At 38.7% G+C, this 22,371-nt stretch overlaps 1 protein-coding gene across 2 annotated transcripts in view; it reads right to left on the reverse strand.

Moving 5' to 3' along the window:
• SASH1 (SAM and SH3 domain containing 1) overlaps nucleotides 1-22,371 on the reverse strand; it is a 232,954-nt gene that overhangs the window by 112,011 nt on the left and 98,572 nt on the right. For both annotated transcript variants that reach the window (XM_036765879.1, XM_036765878.1), the window contains 2 exons: nucleotides 9,997-10,047; nucleotides 9,825-9,874 (listed from right to left, as the gene is read on the reverse strand). In XM_036765879.1, coding sequence (XP_036621774.1) covers nucleotides 9,825-9,874; nucleotides 9,997-10,047 — 101 coding nt within the window. The remainder of the gene's footprint in view (nucleotides 1-9,824; nucleotides 9,875-9,996; nucleotides 10,048-22,371) is intronic.

Here is a 22,371-nt window from a genome sequence, read left to right on the forward strand (position 1 = left end):
GGCTGCCTGCTCCATTGTGAGGATTATTGTGGGAGTTTCCTGCCCTACTTCTCTTAGGGGGATGCTTTCTGTCAGGCAGCATGAATAATTTGGCTTCCAGTGAATCTAGGCTCTAACAACTAACCGAGCACAGTGTTATATACCCGCTTTTGTGGAGATCCTTTGATTCTCAGGCACAGATGATGGTGAATTTCTATTATAAATGCTGTGAAAATCTCAAAGATTAAATCATTCTTCTCAATCTTCTTTTTTTTAAAGACTTCTTTTTTTAAATCTTGTTAAACTGTTGTCAGTCTGTTTTTGCATATAACTGTTGCTTTGGTCATTCCAAGCGCTTTTCCATTTTTTTCCACTGGTTGTACTTATGTCTTGCTTCACATCCGCTGGCCATTAACGCTCTTGTTTTACTGCAGATGAGCTCATCATCACCTACCACAGATGACTTGGGAACCCATGAAGAGTTGTTGGAATCAGCTATGATAGAATTTGAGTCACCACAATGGTGAAGTGACCCAGAACTTCTAAGTCTTATCACCCTGGTGGGAGTTTGGCTACTAGGCCTAACTTTGGAGATCATTCCCTTGGTGCCTTTCTAGATCATTTTACCATTGCACTGATTCAAATAATCTCAGATGGTATTATTGCTGGTGGCCAATGAAGCATCTTAGAGACCAGGTGGTCAATTCTGAGAGTATTACAGATTTACTTTTATTTCTACTTTCCTATTCCCTGCCCCACCCAAAAAGAATCTGAAAATTTTCAACAAAAATTACTGAGTAGCAGTGAGTAGAGCACCAGCCCTGGAGTCAGAAGGAGCTGAGTTCAAATCTGAAATCAGACACTTGACACATGTACTAGCTGTGTGACCTTGGGTAAGTCACTTAACCCCAATTGCCCTGCCAAAACAAAAAACAAAAAATTATTAAGTTAAAACTCGGCTTACAATACTCTTGGCTTGAACTAGCTAGGAGGTTTTGCAATAGCCAGAAGAGAAATAGTCTTTTAGGGAAAGAAGGAATGAGTATAGCTGTACTGTAGAACCTAAGCAAAACCTTTTCCATTTCTGCTGTTGTCTTTTCCACAGGTGTTTCTCAACTCCATCTGTCTTTGTATCTCCCTGCCAGAAGATTTAAAAGTTCAGTTTTTGAGTGAGGGTGGGGTGGGGTAGAAGACGGTTTAAAAAATAAAAAAAGGCTTCCAGGACATTTTTCCAATTTGTCTGATGCTGTGCTCTTATCTAATGCTAGGGACAGAACAAGATAGTATAAGGGAGAGAGTAAGATAATACAGTAGCTCAACCTGCAAGGCAGCTCCTTGTTCTGCAGAAGTCGTGACAGTGATGTGTACTTCTTGTTTCAGGCCAATAACACAGCCCAGGCATGTGGGCCGCAGCTATGAGTAGGTCAGCTGGTGACTTGCAAAGCAGACGTAGCTTAATGCAATAGTGTGTTAACTTAGGAACAGCTGAAGTGGAAGATTCTAGTTCACAGCTGCTCAGACTACTGGGCCCCTGTGATCTGGAATGTTGAGCCCTTCAGATATTAAGCATGATAGCACACACATGCCCATATGAGTACACACACACACACACATACATACACACACACACACAGCTCTTAAGCTTCTTGAATAGTTTATGTAGAACAAATCAATATGGTCTCAGTCAGTTCTATGGCGGTCTCACAACAGAAACAAATAGCTCATGAGAAAAAAGTCTCTTTTCAATGATCTTGCAATTACTTCAATGGATCTGAGATTTCATAGATGTGGGTATTCCCTTCAATGAACCTCTTTCATATATCCTCCTCTAAAGCTGCCACCCAACATGCTAGAGGCCTGGCTCTAAAACTCTGAGTAGATACCAACGGAAGACGTGGGATGTCCAATGACCATCCTTTGGCTCTTAAGACAGCTCACTTACATAATGACACATCTCCCTTCAAGAGATCTCTCATGATAATGTCTCTACTAGTAATACATTTTTAGGCCACACGCACTTACCATGTGCTTCTGCAGCATCTTTTGGATAAACCCATCATCTTGCAATTATTTAATTATCTATTCTACATCACCAAGAAAGATTCTTTCTCCATGCAAAATCCAGTGATGTGAATGAAAGATGGAACTCTAGACCCTGGTTTCATTAACACTGCAGGTAACCAACCTCATCACTGCCACTTGCTGCCTCAAATGCTAATCAAATGCTAAACAGCAGGTTGGGTCTTGAGACTTCAGAAATTGAAGGAACCTTAGAATCCAATCCCCTCATTTTAAGTTGAGGAAACCAAGGGCCTGAGGGGCTAAGTAACTTAGCCAAAGTCACACAGAGTAGTAAGGCCAAAATTCAAGATCAGGCCTCTGGACCCAAAAACCAGTTTTCCACTATACTGTCTTAGGTCACACTGCACAATGAGTCACAGAATCTAATAGTTGAAACAAACTCTCAAATCTCATTTCGTCTGACTCTTTTATTTTATCAATGAGGAAATGTGACCTACAGAGAGGAAATTACTTGCCAAAGATGACACAAGTAATTAGCAGTAGGACTAAGATTAGAATCTGGTCACTTGACTTCCCCAGACCACTGTCCTTTCTCCTCTGCTACTCAAAGACCCTGTAGGTAGATATCAAAGGCATGCCCTTATCAAATAAGTTCAGAAGATTTTAGACTAGATAGAAACTATACACACACACACTCACTCCCCTCACTGGAACAAAATGATTTCTCACTCCCTTCCAACATCCTCGTGACAAACAGGATGGGAGACAGGATACAGCAGGCTTAGTTTATGTGATTAGGTTTGACCTGGATATCCGGGCAAAAATGCAGAGCTCCTCAGCAGCCAGAAAGCCAAGTGGGTTTGCATTGTTATAGGTTTACAATGATTGGATCTGAGCCTCCTCTCTTGCTACATCCTGTTCTGTCCTACCCTCCGTCTGTATCCTCATCCATCGGCCACCTTAGAGAAAGACCACTCATGTAAGTATTGTACTATTAGTGAAAGACAACACCATGTTAAAGACAGTGGAAGTATCTTCCTATATCCAGTAATACCATGGGCAGTGGAGACTGAATTCCAAGTTCAACTTTTCACGGTCATAACAAAACAAATTATGTATGACTGAAGTAGTTTTCACTTCAAAAAAAATACAACTTCTGATCACGTGTGGGTTTTTTAAAAGCTTTATAAATAAAATATAGATTGCACATATATAACCTATTGCTTATCATTTCAGGGAGAAAATTTGAAACTGAACATTTTTTAAATGAGTGTTAAAAATCATCTTTACATGTAATTGGAAAAAAACACTATTCAAAAGTAAAATAAAGTAAACAAATAAAATGTGACATTGAATAGCGCTATTATTTGATGGAGGTGCTTTCAGCTAAGGACAAAATTCAGGTAATCAGTAATCTTTTTTTTAATGGATAAGGAAACTGTGGATGTAGGAAACCAGATTACGGAGTCAAAGTGGGCACCTAAACATAGACTTTAGGATTTCTGGCATGTAGTCCATTTCTCCAGCCATTAAATTGCATCATCTTCCCTTAGGTTTCTCTTTAGGGGTATAACGAAAAGAGGAAAGGTCTTCGTTTGAGACAATGTGACAGGTTTGATTCAGGGCCTGAAGCTGACCTTTATCAGCTGCTGGACCTTCCCTGAGCAAATCTCTACTTCTCTGTAAGGCAGTTCTCTTTTGTGAAATATAAATAATAATAGTTATGCTGCAAAAGAGGGAAGTGCCTGATAAAGCTTAAGCAACACAGAAACTTGGACTCAACTTTCCAAGGAGGAACCTCAGAGTTTCAACTTTACTGCTGGGGTGAGAGACATAGGAAGGCAGAAGTCAATTGATGGGAATGATGAGAAGCAGACATTCCTTGCTACCAGTTTTAGGAACAGGCAACCCAGTTTGTATTTACATGTCTCCAAGCATGCTGTAGGGCTTGGGGTCATATTCAAAATAGCAACCACCACCACCACAGCTAGTGATTATGTATAGCTGTAGGGTTTGCCAAGTACTTTAAACATGCCATCTCATTGGATCCTCACCTATAAGGTAGCTGCTCATATTACCCTATTGTATGTATATGGAAACTAAGGCAGAGAGAGGTTAAATGAATTGTCCATGGTCACACGGGTCATAAATGTCTGAAACAGGATTTGAACCGAGGTCTTCCAGCTTCAAAATCTGGTATCCTATCCACTACACTACCTTGCTGCCTAAAATTCAAAAGATCTATTGGCATTCCACAAGCAATCTGTTTTGAATTAATATAACTTGAAATAGGAAATTATGGCTTGGCAGAAAAAAAGCACTTGTTAACTATGTTTTGTTCATTTCAATAAATGTAATTCAACATTTATTAAGGGCTTACTATCTTCCATATATTGTGCCAGGTGCTGGGGACACACAGACAAAAATTAAAAGAGACTCTACCCTCAGTGATCTTATACTCTGTCACTACCATTGCAATGAAAAGATTGTACATTTGCACAAGAGGTAACTCACTATAGTTTAGTGCCGAATTATTCATTTTGAGTCCTCATCTGCCTTCTTTTCCTATGCTAGACACACAACTCTTTAGAAGGATGTACAAAGGAAAAGAAAAGATGAGAAAATTCAAATCAGCACATTTGGAGTTCTGATGAAAAGCTCAATGGGCACTTGAGGGAGAAGAAAAATGTTCTTACCACTAGTAAATAAAGATTTTGAAGAATTTTGGATTTTCCCCATATGTTTTAGTTCACTGCCCCTTAGAATGGATAACTGAGAGCAGCCATTGAAAATGCAGGGGGTGGAGGGGAAGCCTCATTCAGGCTTATTTGGATGAGTGGAAACCACTTTTCCCCATTACTATAAGAACCAATAAGCCTTGGGTTTTAATTGTTGCTTTTTAATTAATAGTAATAAATGTAAAATGCCTTTAAAATCACCACATGCATAACTAAAAAATCATAAGTAAATGGTTGCTGCATGGTGGGTTTTTTTTTTCATCCTATGAGAAGTTAGTCATTCTTTTTCTGTCCTAAAATTCTATTCCTATAACGATTACGGTAATAGTTGTTTCTAGATTCCTATCTAGAGCTAAATAGGTGTGTCCAACTGCATATGACGTCCTAAATAATAAAGCATGTTGATATGTCACTATAAGGCTATATCATTTGGCATCTAACTCAATTGTCAAGTTACTCCTTTAGAGTGCAAATTAAAATTAAATTTTAACTGACACTCTAAGAATATTTTCTTTCCTCCCCCCTCCTCCGCCAAAAAGACATTTTTCTTAGCAAATATCTGTTCTTCTCTGAATGTTCTTGAAACAGCTAATAACTAGATAGATGGATTCCAATTCCAAAATCTTATGATCCAATTTATATTTCAGTCATGTCCGATTCTTCATGACTCCATTTGGGGTTATTGACAATGATGCTGGAGTGGTTTGCCATTTCTTTCTCCAGCTCATTTTGCAGATGAGGGAGACTGAGACAAACAGGGTTAAGTTAACCAGGGTCACACAGCTAGCAAGTGTTTGAAGCCGGATTTGAAGCTGGACCTCAGATCTTCCTGACTTTAGGCCTAGTACTCTATCTATTATGTCATCTAACTGCCTCAAATAGCTAGCTAAAATTGATTTTTTTTTTCAAAAAGTATACAGAACCACAGAATCTTTGAGTTGGAAAGGACCTCAGAGGCCATCTATGCTAATCCACATAGGATTAGGCATGCCCTCTACCACATAAACAATAATGGTCATTCAAGTCTCCACTTGAAGATCTCCAGGGATAAGGAAGGCACTACCCTCCCCTAGCCAGGACACTCCACTTTTGTAGGGCTCTAACTGGTAGGAAGTTTCTCCTTACCTCAGACCAATATCTGCCTCTCCAGAACTTCCACTCATTATTTCTAGTTCTGCCCTCTGAAACCAAACAGAATCTAATTTGTCTTCTAGGTGTTAATCTTAGTGTCTTCCCTCTAAGATTATCTCAATTTCATCCTGTATACAGCTTCATTATACATAGCTGTTTGCATGCTGTCCCCTACAGTCATCTCTCCCCTGCCCCCATTGGTCTGTGAGCTCCTTGAGAAGTGGGATTCTCTTGTTTGCCTTTCTTTGTATCCCTAGCACTTAGCACAGTGACTGGAACATGTATGGCACTTAATACTTTGCTGACTTGATACACAGAAATTTTCTGTAATTATGGAACAGGGGGTGACATCAATATGCAACAGAACAAATGACTTTAACAGAAGAAACTAATCAATGACAGATGGCCAACCCCTCTCTGACACAAATCTGGCTTTAGGAGCAGACAGATCAACAGGAACGATGCAGAATATACACCTGCTTATGACATAACTTCAGTGTATGCTTAGCTTCTGCATGCCCACCAAAAACAATAAAAACAACAACAAATCCTTTCCTCTACAGGCTACCAGTTAGAGTTTTATTCCTTCAACTTTGGCTCTGTTACTTACTTGCCTGTATGACCCTGGATAAGTCACTTAAACCTGTTGGGTGTCATTTTCCTGAAATGAGGTTGTACTAAATGGTCTCTGAGGCCTGGTCCAGCTCTCAATCCCATGATCTCTGTGAAGGCTTTGATTCCTATTAGGGTGCAAAACCTCTACTGAAGTCCCACTCTGATGCCTCCACAGTGGCGTGGCAGTAAGACTGGGTTATGAAAGCACCAGCTTTGGCAGGCTCTACACTAAACTAGGAAGGCTTCAGGCAAGGGCTTAGGCATGGACTTTGAGTCTACCATCTGAGAACCAGTCCAGCTAAATTGGAAGAGATTCATCAGCAAGATGACTGGCTACAGCAAATCACCAAGAATTCCTACCTACATGTAGCAGGGGTCAGATCTACCTCAGGGAGGAACCATGCTGAAAAAAAACTAGAACATTCAAAGTGTTGTTTTGGTTTTTTAAAGATGAAAACACCACAGCAGAGGGTAAGGCTAAAAGCTGTTATCAGTCACATACCATGAATGGTTTTTAAGAGACTTTCATGAGAACAGGTTTTGACAAACAGAAATAGGAAGAAGATAGCAGGGAAGGTATAGCAAGTGGGCACCTAAGGAAGAATGGACAGGGAATATCACCAAGAGCGAGATAGGAAGTGAAGGGTTCTTCCTTAGTACTTGTGTAAAGCAGGGTTATAGTCACTTTTTGTCCTGCCTACAATTTGGTCGGTAAGATTAGCAAGTAATTGGCAGTAAGATTACTTGCTATGTGAAGCCTCCAAATATTTGATTAAAAAAATGTTGGCCACTAAATAGTAAAGCTGACCCACTCAAAATTAAGCTGTTTAAATAAAACAACCAGGCTGCTAGTTGTCTCTTTGCTAACTTAATATGCATTTCAGCCCCTGTATTCTCCTCTCTTGCTTTCATTTAAAGATACCAAAGTGTGTGTGTGTAAATGTGTGTGTGTTAAACATAGCAACCAAACCCTACATGCATTGTTGAGGAAACTTTTGATTCAAAACCAAAACAAACCACTTCTTGAATGAAAACTGTCTGCATCTAAAACTAATCCATGTTACATAATAGCTTATGTTTGGAAAAAAAAAAAAGACAGTCACAGCCTTAGTGGGATTTATGTAGCCAGAACACATTTACTACACTAGCCTAATCCAGGACACCAGGAGTAACATTTCATTTTTTTAAAGCTCCTATGTGTTATGGAACTTATAGACACCACGAATGTCAGGTTCTAGATATATACCAATATTTTCAACTGGGAAACTGAGAGGACAAAACGAGATGAATTTTTTTTTTCCAAGTGCCCAGAAAGAACATGATGGTTTAAGAATCCTATTTAGAAAAACAAGGAGAAAATGCTAGTATTAAGAAAAAATGGGAGTGTCAAAAATATGTGTGTGTCATCTAAAATTGATGGTAATCTTTGAGGAGGCTGTCAGTCTCCTTTCTGGCCACAAGATCCATGCCACAGTTTCACTAAGTATGAGGACATAAACAAGGAAAGAATGACTGCCCACAATTGTGGGGTGGGAAAAACACCCAAACCCCACTCCTGGATCAGCTCAATTTCAGTGAGTCACTTCCTACGGGGACCAAGGGTAAACATACTAGTTGTTGTCTGACGGATATGGGGAGGTCAAAGAGTATGTTAGGACAGGGGCCTTAATCAATAACAAAAATCTTATCTATTTTGGAAGAAAGTGAAGAGCTGCTCAATTCTTCTTCATAATCCATACTTTCTTCACCTCCCAAACTATGCAGTTCACTGTTGTTTTGATGGTCATGATGACACAACATTCATGAGATGCAACAAAAAAAAGAAAGCTCAAACTTCACTTGTACTTAGCCTTATTCACCCTGGATGGGTGTAGACCTCGGTTTTTTTTGTTTTTTTGTTTTTTTTTTTTTTCCGTGGTGCAAGGTAGTGCAGTGGATAGAGTACAAAACCTGAAATCAGGAAGACTCATCTTCCTGAGTTCAAATCTGACCTCAGATGTTTACTAGCTGTGTGACCCTGGGCAAGTCACTTGACACTGTTTGCCTCAGTTTCCTCATCTGGAGAAGGAAATGGCAAACCACTCCAGTATCTTTGTCAAGAAAACCACAAATGGGGTCACAAAGAAAAATGACTCAATGACAATCATTACTATTAACATCTTTAGGGCTTGAATCAGACCTTCGAGGCTAACATGAAGCCTTTCTGGCCTTGCAAACTTTCTTGACATAGAACTGTCTGTATGCCAGCAACACACACGTGGCTGGATTAAGACTGAGCTGCCCTGTAAAGCACACACACACACACACACACACACACACACACACACTCTTTCAACATGGGCTTTTCATTCCTAAAATACTTTGTTTCTAAACCACTTATATGCTTCTCTCGGCATGAAAGAATCCAAGTGGCCCTCTGCCAAGATGACACTGTTTGGAGATTCAGATGTGTTGTTTCTTATTTGGAGGCTGCTTTACCTAAAAAGGTTCATCAATTGACCACTTTAGGGTAATTATGAGGGAAGAAAAATAGAGATAGAAGGTAACTTAATGAAAAATGTCCCTCCCCACTCTGCCCCCGCCAAGGTACGTAATGGCACTACTAGAAATATGAAATTTAGTCTATAATTAGTTATGTTGAGAAGGGGAATTACAGATTCCAAGTTAAAATGGGCAGTTTATAGAAGTAAAAACATTTTTAGCAGAAAGGGTTACTAAACTCCTATCTAGATTTACTTTATTGCCATCTATACATCACAGATTCATATTATAAAATTGAATTTTGGAAGAAGGTTAAGTTGAGGTTCAGTTTTGTTGTTGTTTTTTTAGGGGAGGGGGGCATAGCCTTTTAGTTATGGTACTATACCATAGAACTGAGCACACCAATACAAGGTTAATTTCTTTCATGGTGGTGAGGTTGGGGTAGCTACATAAGGGAAAGTGATTTAAGAAGATATATCTGCCTTTCCCATTTTTTGTGAATTTATTTCCAAATCTTTATTTTGGGGGGGGGGGCGGGATTCACTCACTAAACAAAGTGTGAAATCCATACCTCTGCCTAGAATCTTCAAGCAGCTACACTTGAATAACAAAATATACCCTTAACTACATCAGCTAGATACATAAACATACTCACACAACAGTGTGTGGAGACCTTTATATTAACATTTATCACACATGCACACCACAGTCAATTTCATTTTCACCAAAAGGATTTCCAGTGTGGAAATGCAAGAAATAAAACCAATGTGAGTAAACAGGACTCCTGTTTGTCATTTCTTTCTAAGGGACTTGGGGTTGGTAGGGTGGGAAGAGGAAGAAGGAGGGAAGCAAACTTACTTTCTCTCCGTCTCTGGGGTTGACAGCGTGCTACTGAAGCCAAGCGATTCCTATAAAAGAAGATTCATGTCTGTAAGTGTAAGAGCAGAGGGCTTCATCTGACTTGTGCAGAATATCAAATTGAAAAAAAAAGGCAGAAACAAAAATAGCTGATTAAAGTCATTGTGCTTACTTCAATCTGGGATCGCAGCTGTAGTGACGTGGGGCTGGCATCAGGTTTCTCCTAAAAGAGAACAGATGCGGGTTTAATGAGACATCCAAACGTGGCACACAACAGAATGGCAAATAGAAAAGTAGGGAGGAATGGGAAGGGTTTGGGGAAAGGTTAGAATAGAGTGGGAGGGGATGGGAGTGATCAACAGAAGTTCTCAAAAACCGAAGGTACTCCCCTAAACGAGGCTTGTCGAAAAGGGGGCTGCTGCCCAACTTGCTCTACTTACCACTGCGGAGAGAACTACTGACAAGAGAGAAAGAAGCACAATCCTTGGAGAATACATGAAAACAGACTAATATTGTGCGAAACACTAAGAAACTAAATGATGGGCTTGCAAAATTCTCTGGATCAGGCTGTGCTGTACCGAGACACTGATTTTATTGCAGATTCACTTGTGTCTGCTTTGGTTTTTTATATGACCCAAACCCATTTGAAAGTTCTTAAATTCAGAGACCTCAATCAGAAGGATGGCATTAAAAATTTTCAAAGCATATTAAGTAAGATGTCATAGTATACTTGAATGAGCACTGGACCTACTACTTTATTTGACCATGGGCAAGACACAACTTTCCTGGGTCTGTTTCTTCATTTGGGAAGTGAGTAACTACATGAGATGATCCCTAAAGCCTATTCCATCAATCACCTATGATCTTAGAAAGTTTCATGTTCTATAGAAATTGGAAAGAATGCTGGACCTCGGAGTCAGAAGGTCTGCCTTTAAATCTAGGCTTTCTTGGTGGCTTTAAGTCATGTCACTCCCCCTTGCTGGTCATCTATAAATTTTTTCATCTGTAAAATGGGTGACTCAGGCTAAAATCTAAGGGACCATTCCAAATCCAACATTCCTACATTGCTCCTAAGACAAAGTAATTGGTACGGAAGATCATTCGAAGAAAATGTCAATTATCTATTATATAAAGGTCAGATAGAAGGAGCGGTAAAGTTATCAGGTAAGAATTTAGATAACTGACTAGAGTAGAGAATTGTAGATTGAAATAGAATCATAGAATTTTAGAGCTGGATGGGTCATTAGAAACCATAAAACCTCTCAGTTTAATTATAAGGAAACTGCCCCATCCTTCTTAAAGGAGGAAAAAAAGGGAGAAATTCTCAATACTACTCATGAAAAGAAGATAATAAACGGCTTTGCTTCTTTCAATACTAAAATATTTGGCAATTCAGACTCTAACTTCTGCCTTGGAAGTTTCCTCTGCTGGAATTACAAACCTCTTTTTGCAAAGATAGATTTAATTGAAATGAGCAGGTTTGGTGTGGTAGAAAGATCACTGACACTGGAGTGGGAGGACCCAATTTAAAATTCTGCCTCTGAAAGGTACAACCTGAGTGACATCAGAAAAGACATTTACCTTCCCTGGGCTTTGATTTCTTCATCTGTAAAATGCAGGGGTTGGCCTAGATGGCTTCTGGGGTCCTTTCTGACCCTAAATCTATGATGCTATGAACTTGACATGATAACTTAAGAATGAGATGACCAAGAAAATGTTTTTAAATCCTCTCACCACATAATGTGAAAAATGGCCTTAGAAAAATATAACATTAATTTCTTTCACGGGGGTAGGGTGGAGTAACTATAGTCTTTTTTAAACACATCAGCGAAAGGAACCTATAGATGACCTTTAATCTGAAGCATTTTAGTAGAAAATAAAGTAAATCAATATGGTGCTCAGCACATATTTTGAATGATAGATTCTATTTCAGTAGAGGTTAAATAAATCTATCAAAACTGCCAGAAATCGCTGAAAATGATGGCACAAAATCCATTTTCTATAAACTCAGGGTCCATTTCCAGAAACCATGTCTCTCAAAATGGTAGCATTTTCTAGATGTGTTTAAAAAAAAAAATCTAAGACAGAGGCTTGATTGCTACAAACAGTTATATCCCCACCCAAGACACAGGTTAAATGACAACAGTAGAACTCAGCAACTAATTAAAGTCATTTTACAGGTAAAACCAATCCTTTGCCTCCGCAAATATATACCAGAGTCAAAATCAAAGCCTTAGGGAAGGAGCAAGGTTCTGGAAAACCAATTCTTCCCGCCCACTTTGTTTCCACTTGTTGTGAGATTCCACCTTCCTCCCTCTGTTCCTTACTTACTGCTACCATTACTAGAAGCCAAATGAGTTTTACAGCTGGAGAGGCAGGGGGGATGAAATCTTCTATTGACCCAAAAGCCCAAAGGAAGGAAGCACATCAGGTACCTACCAACTTATTTCAAAGCCAACTTGCTCTTCAAGAGGAAGGAGGATATGAAACAAACACAGAGCAAGATTTTTATGTGTTGTGACTGGAAGCTGCGTGCATTGAACTAAAAACCCAAATGCATCCAATCAGCAAAACTGAGCTAACCTCTCTTAAGTGCTTACTGTTATTTTTTCCTCTGTGACGTCAGTAACTCATTTCTCTCAGGTTTATTTTCAACAAAGGGGTATGACAAAGTGACCTTTAAGCCTCTGTTACTATTATCTATGACCCTATTTACTTATTTGGAAAGTTGTTGCTGGAATTAAATATCTTAAACGCAGTCAATCCAATTTAAGAAATACTTGTTAAAGATTTACTCAGTATGTATAGGCAGAGGCTCTAGGCAATGGAGACAGGAAGGGACGGATGATACAAAGTTTATTGACTTCCTGCAATTTGAACTCTAGTAGGAGAATCAAACACATATACAGATAACTAAGACACAAGATGAATGTACTAAAGGGGTGCTATGTGAGATTTGTATGGAGAAAATTCATAGGATCAGAGATTTGGAGCTAGGAGGAACTTCAGAGGCTGTGGCCTCATTTTACAGATGAGCAAACTCAAACAGAACAATTAAAGCGATTTGCCCAAGATCACCTGGCTAGTAAGTGGCTAAAGTAGGATTTGAACCCAGAGCTTTCTGACTTCATGTCCATTGTCCTCTCCACCAAACCATGATGCCTCTCATCTGACTTTTATTGCTTTTAAGAAGCTATAAGGTTGTACTCTCTGGTATTAGGTATAAGGAAATGACCAATTCTCTGTGCAGAAAACTTAAAGAGTAATTAATTAACATTAAATCTCATTAAAAACAAATCAAGTCTATTTTAAATGTATTCTGTTCCCAGTATCACTATTTCTTAATATTTCCCTGACTATCCTTTATGTCCTAATGAATCTATCACCTTGCAGAGAAAAAAGGAGAGATATATTATCTGGACATAGAAAGACTAAGTAACTGTTGATTCTTAGTCATCTGTGCCAACAACAGGTGTATAAGTAATTCAAAACAGCAGTACTGAAAAAGAAAAAAAAAAACTTTATTTGTTGGTAATGCCACAAATTCCATGGCTTGTTTTGAACATGAACATGTTCTGAGAATTCATTACATTTCATGTGCAATGTGAAGGTCTAATGGGAAGATTGAGAAAACTATCTCACTTAAGAATTCACTATTTGGTAAAAATTGTCAGGAAAGCTGGAAAGCAGTCTGGCAGAAACTAGACCAATATCTTACACCATTTACCAAGATAAGGTCAAAATGGGTACATGACCTAGACATAAAAGGAGATATCATAATTAGAAGAACAGGGAACATATTACCTATCAGATTTATGGAGAGGAGAATTTATGAATAAATAAGAGAGAAAACATTATGAGATATAAAATTGATAATTCTGATTACAATAAATTAAAAAATGTTTGTACAACTAAAACCAATGTAGACAAGATTAGAAAGCAGAAAATGTGTGTATGTTGGGGGGTGGATTTTATAGACAGTTGCTCCAATAAAGGCCTCATATCTCAAATATATAGAGAACTTGCTCAAATTTATAAGAATATGAGTCATTTACCAATGGATAAATGGTCAAAGGAAATGAACCGATAGTTCTTGGAAGAAGAAATCAAAGCTATATACACTCACATGAAAAAATGTTCTAACTCATTATTGATTAAAGAAATGTAAATTAAAAAAAACTTTGAGATACCATCTCACACCTATCAGATGGGCTATAATGATAGAAGGGGAAAATGACAAATTTTGGAGGTGATATGGAAAAATTGGGATACTAATACACAGTTGGTAGAACTGCGAACTGATCCAACCATTTTGGAGAATGGTCTGGAATTATGCCCAAAGAATTATAAAACTAGGTATACCCTCTGACCCAGCAATACCACTACTAGGTCTGTTTCCCAAGATGATCAGGGAAAAAGGAAAAGAACCTTTATCTTCTAAAATATTCAAAGCAGTTCTCTTTGTGGTAGCAAAGAACTAGAAATTGAGGGGATATGCCCATCAAGTGAGGAATGGCTGAATAAGTTGTAATATATGATTGTGATGGAATACTATTATGCTGTAAGAAATTAGGTTGTTGAGTCGTTTTTCAGTCACACCCAACTCTTCATGACCCCATTTGAGATTCTCTTGGCAAAGATACTGGAGTGGTTTGCCATTTCACTCTCTTTCTATTTTTACACATGAAGAAACTGAGGCAAACAAGGTTAAGTGACTTGCTGAGGGTCACAAAGCTAGGAAGTGTCTGAGGCCAGATTTTAATTCAGAAAGATGAGTCATCCTGACTCCAGGCCCAACACTCTATCCACTGAGTCACCTAGATGCCCAAAAGAAATGATGATCAGGTTGATTTAGATTTGCATGAAATAATGAAGTGTGAAATGACTATAAGCAAGAGAATGTTGAATACAGTAACAGTAATATTGTTTGAAAAGTAACTGTGAATGAGTAATATGAGTAATATGAATATTAAAATCAACTACAAAGGACTTATGAAGGAAAGTGCTATCCAACTCCAGAGAAAGAACTGATATATGGAAGTATGCACTGTATGGTTTCACATGTATGTCTGTGTGAAATGGTGGCCTTCCTTCCTTTCTTAAATATATAGAGAACTAAGTCAAATTTATAATACAAGTTATTCGTCAATTGATTAATGGTCAAAGGATATGGACAGGCAGTTTTCAGATGAAGAAATTAAAGCTATATATAGTCATATGGAAAAAATGCTCTAAATCACTATTGATTAGAGAAATACAAATCAAAACAACTGTGAGGTACCACATCAAACTTACCAGATTGGCTAACATGACAAAACAGGAAAATGATAAATGTAGGAGAAGATGTGGGAAAATTGGAACACTAATGCATTGTTGGTGGAGTTGTGAACTGGTCCAACTATTCTGGAGAACAATTTGGAGCTATGCCCAAAAGGCTGTAAAACTGTGCACATCCTTTGATCCAGCAATACCACTTCTAGGTCTGTATCCCAAAGAGAACATAAAAACAGGAAAAGGACCCACAATACTTTTGTACTTACAAAAATATTTATAGCAGCTCTTTTTGTAGTGGCCAAGAATTGGAAATTGAGGGGACGTCCATCAATTGAGGAATGGCTGAACAAGTTGTGCGTATGAATGTAATGGAATACTATTGTTCCACAAGAAATGATGAGCAGGCAAACTTCAGAAAAACCTGGAAAGACTTACATGAACTGATGCTGAGTGAAGTAAGCAGAACCAAGAGAAAATTATACACAGTAATAGCCACATTGTGTGATGACTTACTTTGATAGACTTAGCTCTTCTCAGCAATGCAAGGATCTAAGACAACTCCAAAAGACTCAGGATGGAAAATGAATCCAGAGAAAGAACTATGGAGTCTGAATGCAGATCGAAGCACACTATTTACTCTCTTTTTCTTTCTCATGGTTTCTCCCATTGGTTCTAATTCTTCATTACAACATGACTAATGTGAAAAAAAAAATGGTGGCCTTCTCTGGTGAAGGATTGGGAGAGAGGGAAGAAGACAGACTGGAACTAAAAATGTAACAAATTTTTTTTTTAAAACTATCCCACTGTTCCATTCTGTTCCTTTGTTCAGAACCCTTCCCTGTTTCTCACTCCACAAACCAATACAAAATGCTATTTCCATTTGGATACCTGGTTACCACTGCAAATTCAAAGTGGTTAAAATTTAACTCATCTTTCTCCCCCAAACTATCTCTCCCCCCAGAATTCCCTATTCTTATGAGGGCATAACCATGCTTAAAGTTTTGTTTAATTCAAAGAACACAGGATTAGAATTCTAGAATCCTGTTTAGTCAGGGGCCCCAGAGGCCATCTGATTCAAGCCTTCCACTCTACAAATGAGAGAACTGAAGGTGAGGGAGTTTAAGTCACCTTCCTAACACCCCCAGGCAATGGCAGAGGTAGGATCTGAATCCAAGTCATCTGCCAATAGAGTCAGTGCTCTTTCCAGTTCTAGCCCTGTCAAGCTGTGGGAGTTTGGATAAATCACTTAACATCTTTGGACAGATGATAGGATCTGAGACTCATTTTTTGCACTTATTTAACCTTCATAAATTTATATGTTTCCTCCACCTCCACCTGTATTGTTGCAAACTACCCAAGGGCAAGATGAGGACCTCTTTATAGGACTCACAATATCTATTTCATAATGAATAATATGCATTCAATAAATATAAATTGATTTGTACTTAGTCGAATTCTCTTTTCTCAGCATTTTGGTTCACAAAATCTGTGAGTGGGGATATGTAATGAAAAGTTTGATTTGATGAAGGCCTCATGTTGGAAAGTAAGGAAGGTCTTTTGAAAAGTAAAAGTCAACAAGAAATAATGAGTAATGTCCACAAAGAACTTTACATCTCTCCTGCTTAATTATGTCTATAAAAACTTCAAAGCAATTTATGTTATAAACCCCTTTTGGGTAAAACAAAAGAAGGCAAAACAAAAAACCCAAACATCATGAGTGGAGCATATTTCCAACCCTAACCTCAACATCCAGGAAACCTCATGGATCAATTTTTACAACTAACATTGAAAGGGAAATTTGCCCACCAATAACAGTGTTGTTGGGTCTACTGAGAGCTTAGCATTATATATTAGGATACAGAATTTATAAAGCAGAGAACACAGCCTTTAAGAAATAGTTTTAGATCATACTCAAAGAATGAGGAAATATTCAACTACCACAAAAAAAAGAGAGGGGCTGGAGAAATAAATAAATTCTTCTTAAGTCAGGCACTGCATTTTTTTTTTAATGGTTGACTTTTCCAATGGCCATTCCACTGAGGTAAGTAGGCAAGCAGTCAATGTGAAGAAAGCACTTTACAAACCTGAAAGCACTCTGGGAGAAAGGAAGAAAAAGGCATTTGTTAAGCACCTATGTGCCAAGCACTATGCTAAGCACTTTATAAATATTATCTCATTTGGTCCTCATGACAACGCTGACAGGTAGCTGCTGTTGCTCAATATTACAATTGAGGAAACTGAGGCAAACAGCAGTTAAGTGACTTGCCCAGGGTCAAACAGCTAGTGAGATTCTGAGGCTTTACTCCATGACCAATGCTACATTTTCTATGCTACTTATAAATGAGAATTGTTATTATTTTCATTTTTACAGCCTCATAAATATATGGGGGATTAAGCTGATTAGCAGATTTGTAGTTCTTTTAGTTAGAATAAATCCTGTGGCCCTGGTTATTCCACTTTTGTACTGGGATGGAGTAACTGCATCTCTTTGCTCCATTGCTTTTATCTTTTATATGGAAAAATCGTTATTCTTAGAGGTTAATTTCAGATATGGTTAGCAATGAGACGTATCATACAGCCACTCTAAAGCCTTCTAAAACTCTTCTTAGTAACAGGCTAATAATGTAACATTTGTAGAACTTACGGTGGTAGAATTTTTTGAATTACAAAATGTCTTTCAAATGAATTTGAGATATCTAGAAACATATAACCTTGCGATTATCACATTCACCACCAACAAATCTAAGTTAACCCTAATACCTTATATGTGAATGGTGCTTTATAGTTTTAAAAGCCTTTTCATTTGATGCTCAGAACAACCCTATAAAATAAGCAGAACAAGGATTATTTGTGTGCTTATTTTACTGATGGACTAGAGCAGGGGTGGGGAATCTGCGGCCTCGAGGCTGCAGTCCCCACCCCTGCACTAGAGGTTCAGAGACATCAAGTGATCTATCCAGTGCCGAAAGCTGGTAATAGAGCTCCGAAAGGCACACTGATTTTCTGCGTAAGACTGGTGGTTCTTTGCACTAATTCACACCATTTCTGATAGGCAGCTAGATGGTGCAATGGATAAATTGCCAAGTCCAAATCAGGAAGACAAGAGCTCAAATCCAGCCTCAAACACTTACTAGCTGGGTGACCCTGGGCAAGTCATTTAGCCTCTTTCAGTCTCAGTTTCTTCATCTCTAAAGTAAGGGTACTAATAGCACCTACCTCACCGGGTTGATGGTAAGGACCAAACGAGATAACATGTATAAAGTGCTTTGCAAAGCGCTATATAAATGCTAGCTATCATTGCCACCATAGGAAAGATTTAAGAATATACTAAGAATATGTGCACAACTAACTTGGCTTACTTTTTTTTTTTTTCCAAAGGGCTTTTAGGTTCATGATCAAGGAAGTACTGTATATTCTCACCTATCCAGCTGCAGCAACACATGATCAATGTTCTCAGGAACTTTCAAGGGCAAGAGGGAGAAATAAGGGGTGGATGATTACACCATTCAGTGGATTCATAGCTACTTGAACAGCCATACAAAAAATTATAATAACTCAGGATCAAACTAGAAGGAACCCTGGTGGCCTGTTGCAGGACTGGTCCTGTCCTCCTTAACATTATTTATCAAGCACTTAGATGAAAACCTAGAAGACGTGACTATCAAGATTCCAGATGAAACAGAGTAAATCAGAATAGATGGCAGGATAGTGATTCAAAATTATTTCAGCTGGCTGTAACACTAGATAGAAACTAGGAAATTTAACAAGGAATAAAATATGTCTTATGTTTCAATTTTTAAAAAATCTATTTCACATATGCATTATAGTGAATTCACATGGAAAAGATCTAGGGGGTTTGCTGTAAGTTGAACATGACACAACAGTGAGATGTGACTGCTTCCCCCCCAAAACAAAACCAACAGCTAAACAAATACAACCTCAGGATGCATTAAATGTTGTATGGTGGGAAAAATAATGCGATTGGTTCCATGGGTCATCCAAGAAAACCCATCTCATTACTTTATACTCATACCTAACAGAATCCTGAAATGTTAAAGAACATTTACTCCAACATTATCACATAACTCAGTCATTTCTGACTCTTCATGACCCCATTTGGGGTTTTGTTGGCAGAGACATTGGAGTGGTTTGCCATTTCCTTCTCCATCTCATTTTACAGGTGAAGAAACTGAGGCAAACAGGGTTAAGTGACTTGACCAGGATCACACAGCCAGTACGTGTCTGAGGCCAGATACAAACTTAGGAAAATGAGTCTTCCTGATTCCAAGCCCAGTGCTCTATACACACCACCTAACTGCCCTGTCATTTGACAATAATAATAATAATAATAATAATAATAATAATAGCAATAATGATAAGAAAAACTAGCATTTCTATAGCACTTTAAAGTTTATGAAGTACTTTACACCTGTTATCTCATTTGAGCCTCACAACAACCCTGCAAGGGGGGTGCCAGCATTATTCCCACTTTACAGATGAAGAAATTTAGGTAAAGATAAGTTAAATGACACACCCAGGGTCACATGACTCATAAGTAACTTAAATCAAGGACCTCCTGACCCCAAGTCCCAGTACTCTATTCACTGCACTACCTGTCTAAGCGACGATGCCTCATAGTTTTCTGCAGAAAGGAAGCAAGTCTTGAGCCTTGCCCAAGGCAGCATAGCTAATTACAGACAGAGGCAGGCCCTCTCTGGTTCCAGTACAAGGCTCTTCGCACTAGACCAAGAAAGATAGTGGTGCTAATCTATTTAGCATCAGTTTGAAATGGTGTACAGGTTGGTGATGCTACATTTTGAGTGAGCTATTGATAAACTAGACAGTTTCTATAAGTGAGTCAAGAAAAACGAAGATTTTAAAAAGCAATGAGGAATGAGTGAAGGAACTCAGGAAGTTTAGCTTGAACAATTTGAGACTAATGAGAGAAATGACAACTGCCATATTTGAAAGGCTGATATGAAGAAGATGACATAATGTGATAAACCATGCCTCACCATCAGTAACCATCCCAATCTTCTCACTAATGATGGATAGGGTAAGGTCCTCACAACTGTGGGACATAGGTATTATTATCCCGATTTTTACAGATGAGGAAACTGAAACAAACAGAGGTTAAATGATTTGCTTAGGGTCATATTAATAACAATGATGATAAATAATAATTAACATTTATACAGTGCCTACTATGTGCCTAGCACTGTGCTAAGCACCTTGTAATTATTATTGTATTCGATCCTCTCAACATCTCTGCAAGGTAGGTGCTATTATTTATAGCAATTTTGCAGATGAGGAAACAGAAGCAAACAAAAGTTAAGTGACTTGCTCAGAGTCACACAGCTAATAAGTCCCTAAGGCTGGAATGGAATTCAGGTCTTCCAGACTCCAGGTCCATCCAATGCTCTGATCACTGAACCATCTAACTGCCTCCTGAAGAACTGGATCACCAGTTGTATGTTGGAGGTAGGGGTGGAGAGAGGGAGTGTAAAATACTTCAAAGTGATTATAAGGGCTTGACAAGATACCCTGCTACAAATGTCCAATGGAACCATCATCATGATGAAAGAGTGCCTGTATGAGATAAGCAGGTAGCAAGGCAAGGCTACAAAGCCAGTTCTCATGGTCAGCATCCATCTACCTGTATTCCTCTCAGAACAGGCACAGCCATTCTTCTACTAAAGCTGTGTAACAACGTGGATGGGGCAAGATCTGGGTTCAAATCCCACCGTAGACACCAGCTGGGTCCGGAAAATAGAAGTAACTTGACTAAGCTCATGCAGATGGTCAGTAAATGAGCCAAGGTATAAACTATCCTGGGTTTTTCCCCCTATACCATGTGCCTACATGATAGGAACCATGTAAGTGAATGAATGAAGCATTTATTAAGCACTTACTATATACAAAGCATTGTGCAAGGTCACTGGAGACTCAAATGAAAAAGCAAGACAGCCCTTGCTCTCAGGGAGCTCACATTCTAATGGGGGAAAAAACACACATGGAAGGTTTCAGATGGCAAAGTCCTGTTGTCCCAATGGTAAAGCGGCAGTGCAGATGGTAGCACTTCTTCTTTAATGTTACTTCCACCGAAAAAATCTTATTAGTTTCTGATGTCGAACCAGAACCATTTGACAGTGATGAGAATTTTCCTTTTGGGTCTTCAGTAGCTACGGACTTCATGAAAGTCTCAAGTAGACTAGAAGTATGGCATCTAATGACAGGTCCTAGGTAAGTAACTATTTTTGAACCTCAATTTCTTCATCAATGAAATACGAATAATAACAGCATTGGCTCCAGGATAAAATAAGATAGTATACTTGGAATAAGATAGTGCTTGGAAGCACTAGAATTCTCAGCAGCCCTTAGTACTAACAATTGTAAACTAGACCAGGGGTGGGGAACCTCCAGGCCCCATGTGGTCCTCTAGGTCCTCAAGTGCAACCCTTTAACTGAAAAGGAATTTATTCGGTGGAGTTTGAGTTCAGTCAAAGGGTTGCACTTGAGGACCTAGAGGTCCACATGCGACCTCAAAGCCTTCCCCACCCCTGAGACCAAGGCATTCTATTTTTCCACATTATCCAAGTCTACCATCTTAGTGCTAGACCATTACCAGCAGCCCGCTCTGCACCATAGATGCTGAAAAGTGACTTGTACCGTGTGTTCTAGAAGTTGCAGGCAAAGTCAATGGATTTGAAGATATAGGGAGACAAATTTTCAGCTCAACATCATTAGAATGAACTTTCCAATGATAGCTGCCTAACAATGGAAGGAGCTTGGTCTTAAGATTGGATGACCAAATTGGAGCTGCGGGGACTGCAGATGACCTCATCAAAACTCTTTTTACAGACGGGGAGACTGAAACCCTGAGTCCTTAAGTGGTCCTCCAACTGGAGTCCTCTAACTCTAAATCTCATGCTGATACAGCAGGTCATGCTCCCTTTTCAAGATACAGAGCTCTACGTCACTAGCTCTATTGGTATAGTAACTATGAGTCGATGTTTCTTACATTGGGTGGAATGTTGACCAAGAAGGGCTGTGAAGGTGTACAAGGAGATTTCCAAGATCCCTTTCAACTCAGTCTCTGGTTCTACTACTACTAAAGTGCTACACTATGGGTTAAATAGGCCACAGTGGGCTGACTTGGAAAACTAATTATCCTTTTAACACTGCTTCTTTAGGAAAATGTATTACAAGTTCCAAACAACTTTCACTTTTTGGAACACAATATCTTCTTAACTAGAGGATTCTGGAATTTGAA

Source organism: Trichosurus vulpecula, chromosome 7 (genome assembly GCF_011100635.1).
Source record: "Trichosurus vulpecula isolate mTriVul1 chromosome 7, mTriVul1.pri, whole genome shotgun sequence".
Classification (NCBI taxonomy): domain Eukaryota; kingdom Metazoa; phylum Chordata; class Mammalia; order Diprotodontia; family Phalangeridae; genus Trichosurus; species Trichosurus vulpecula.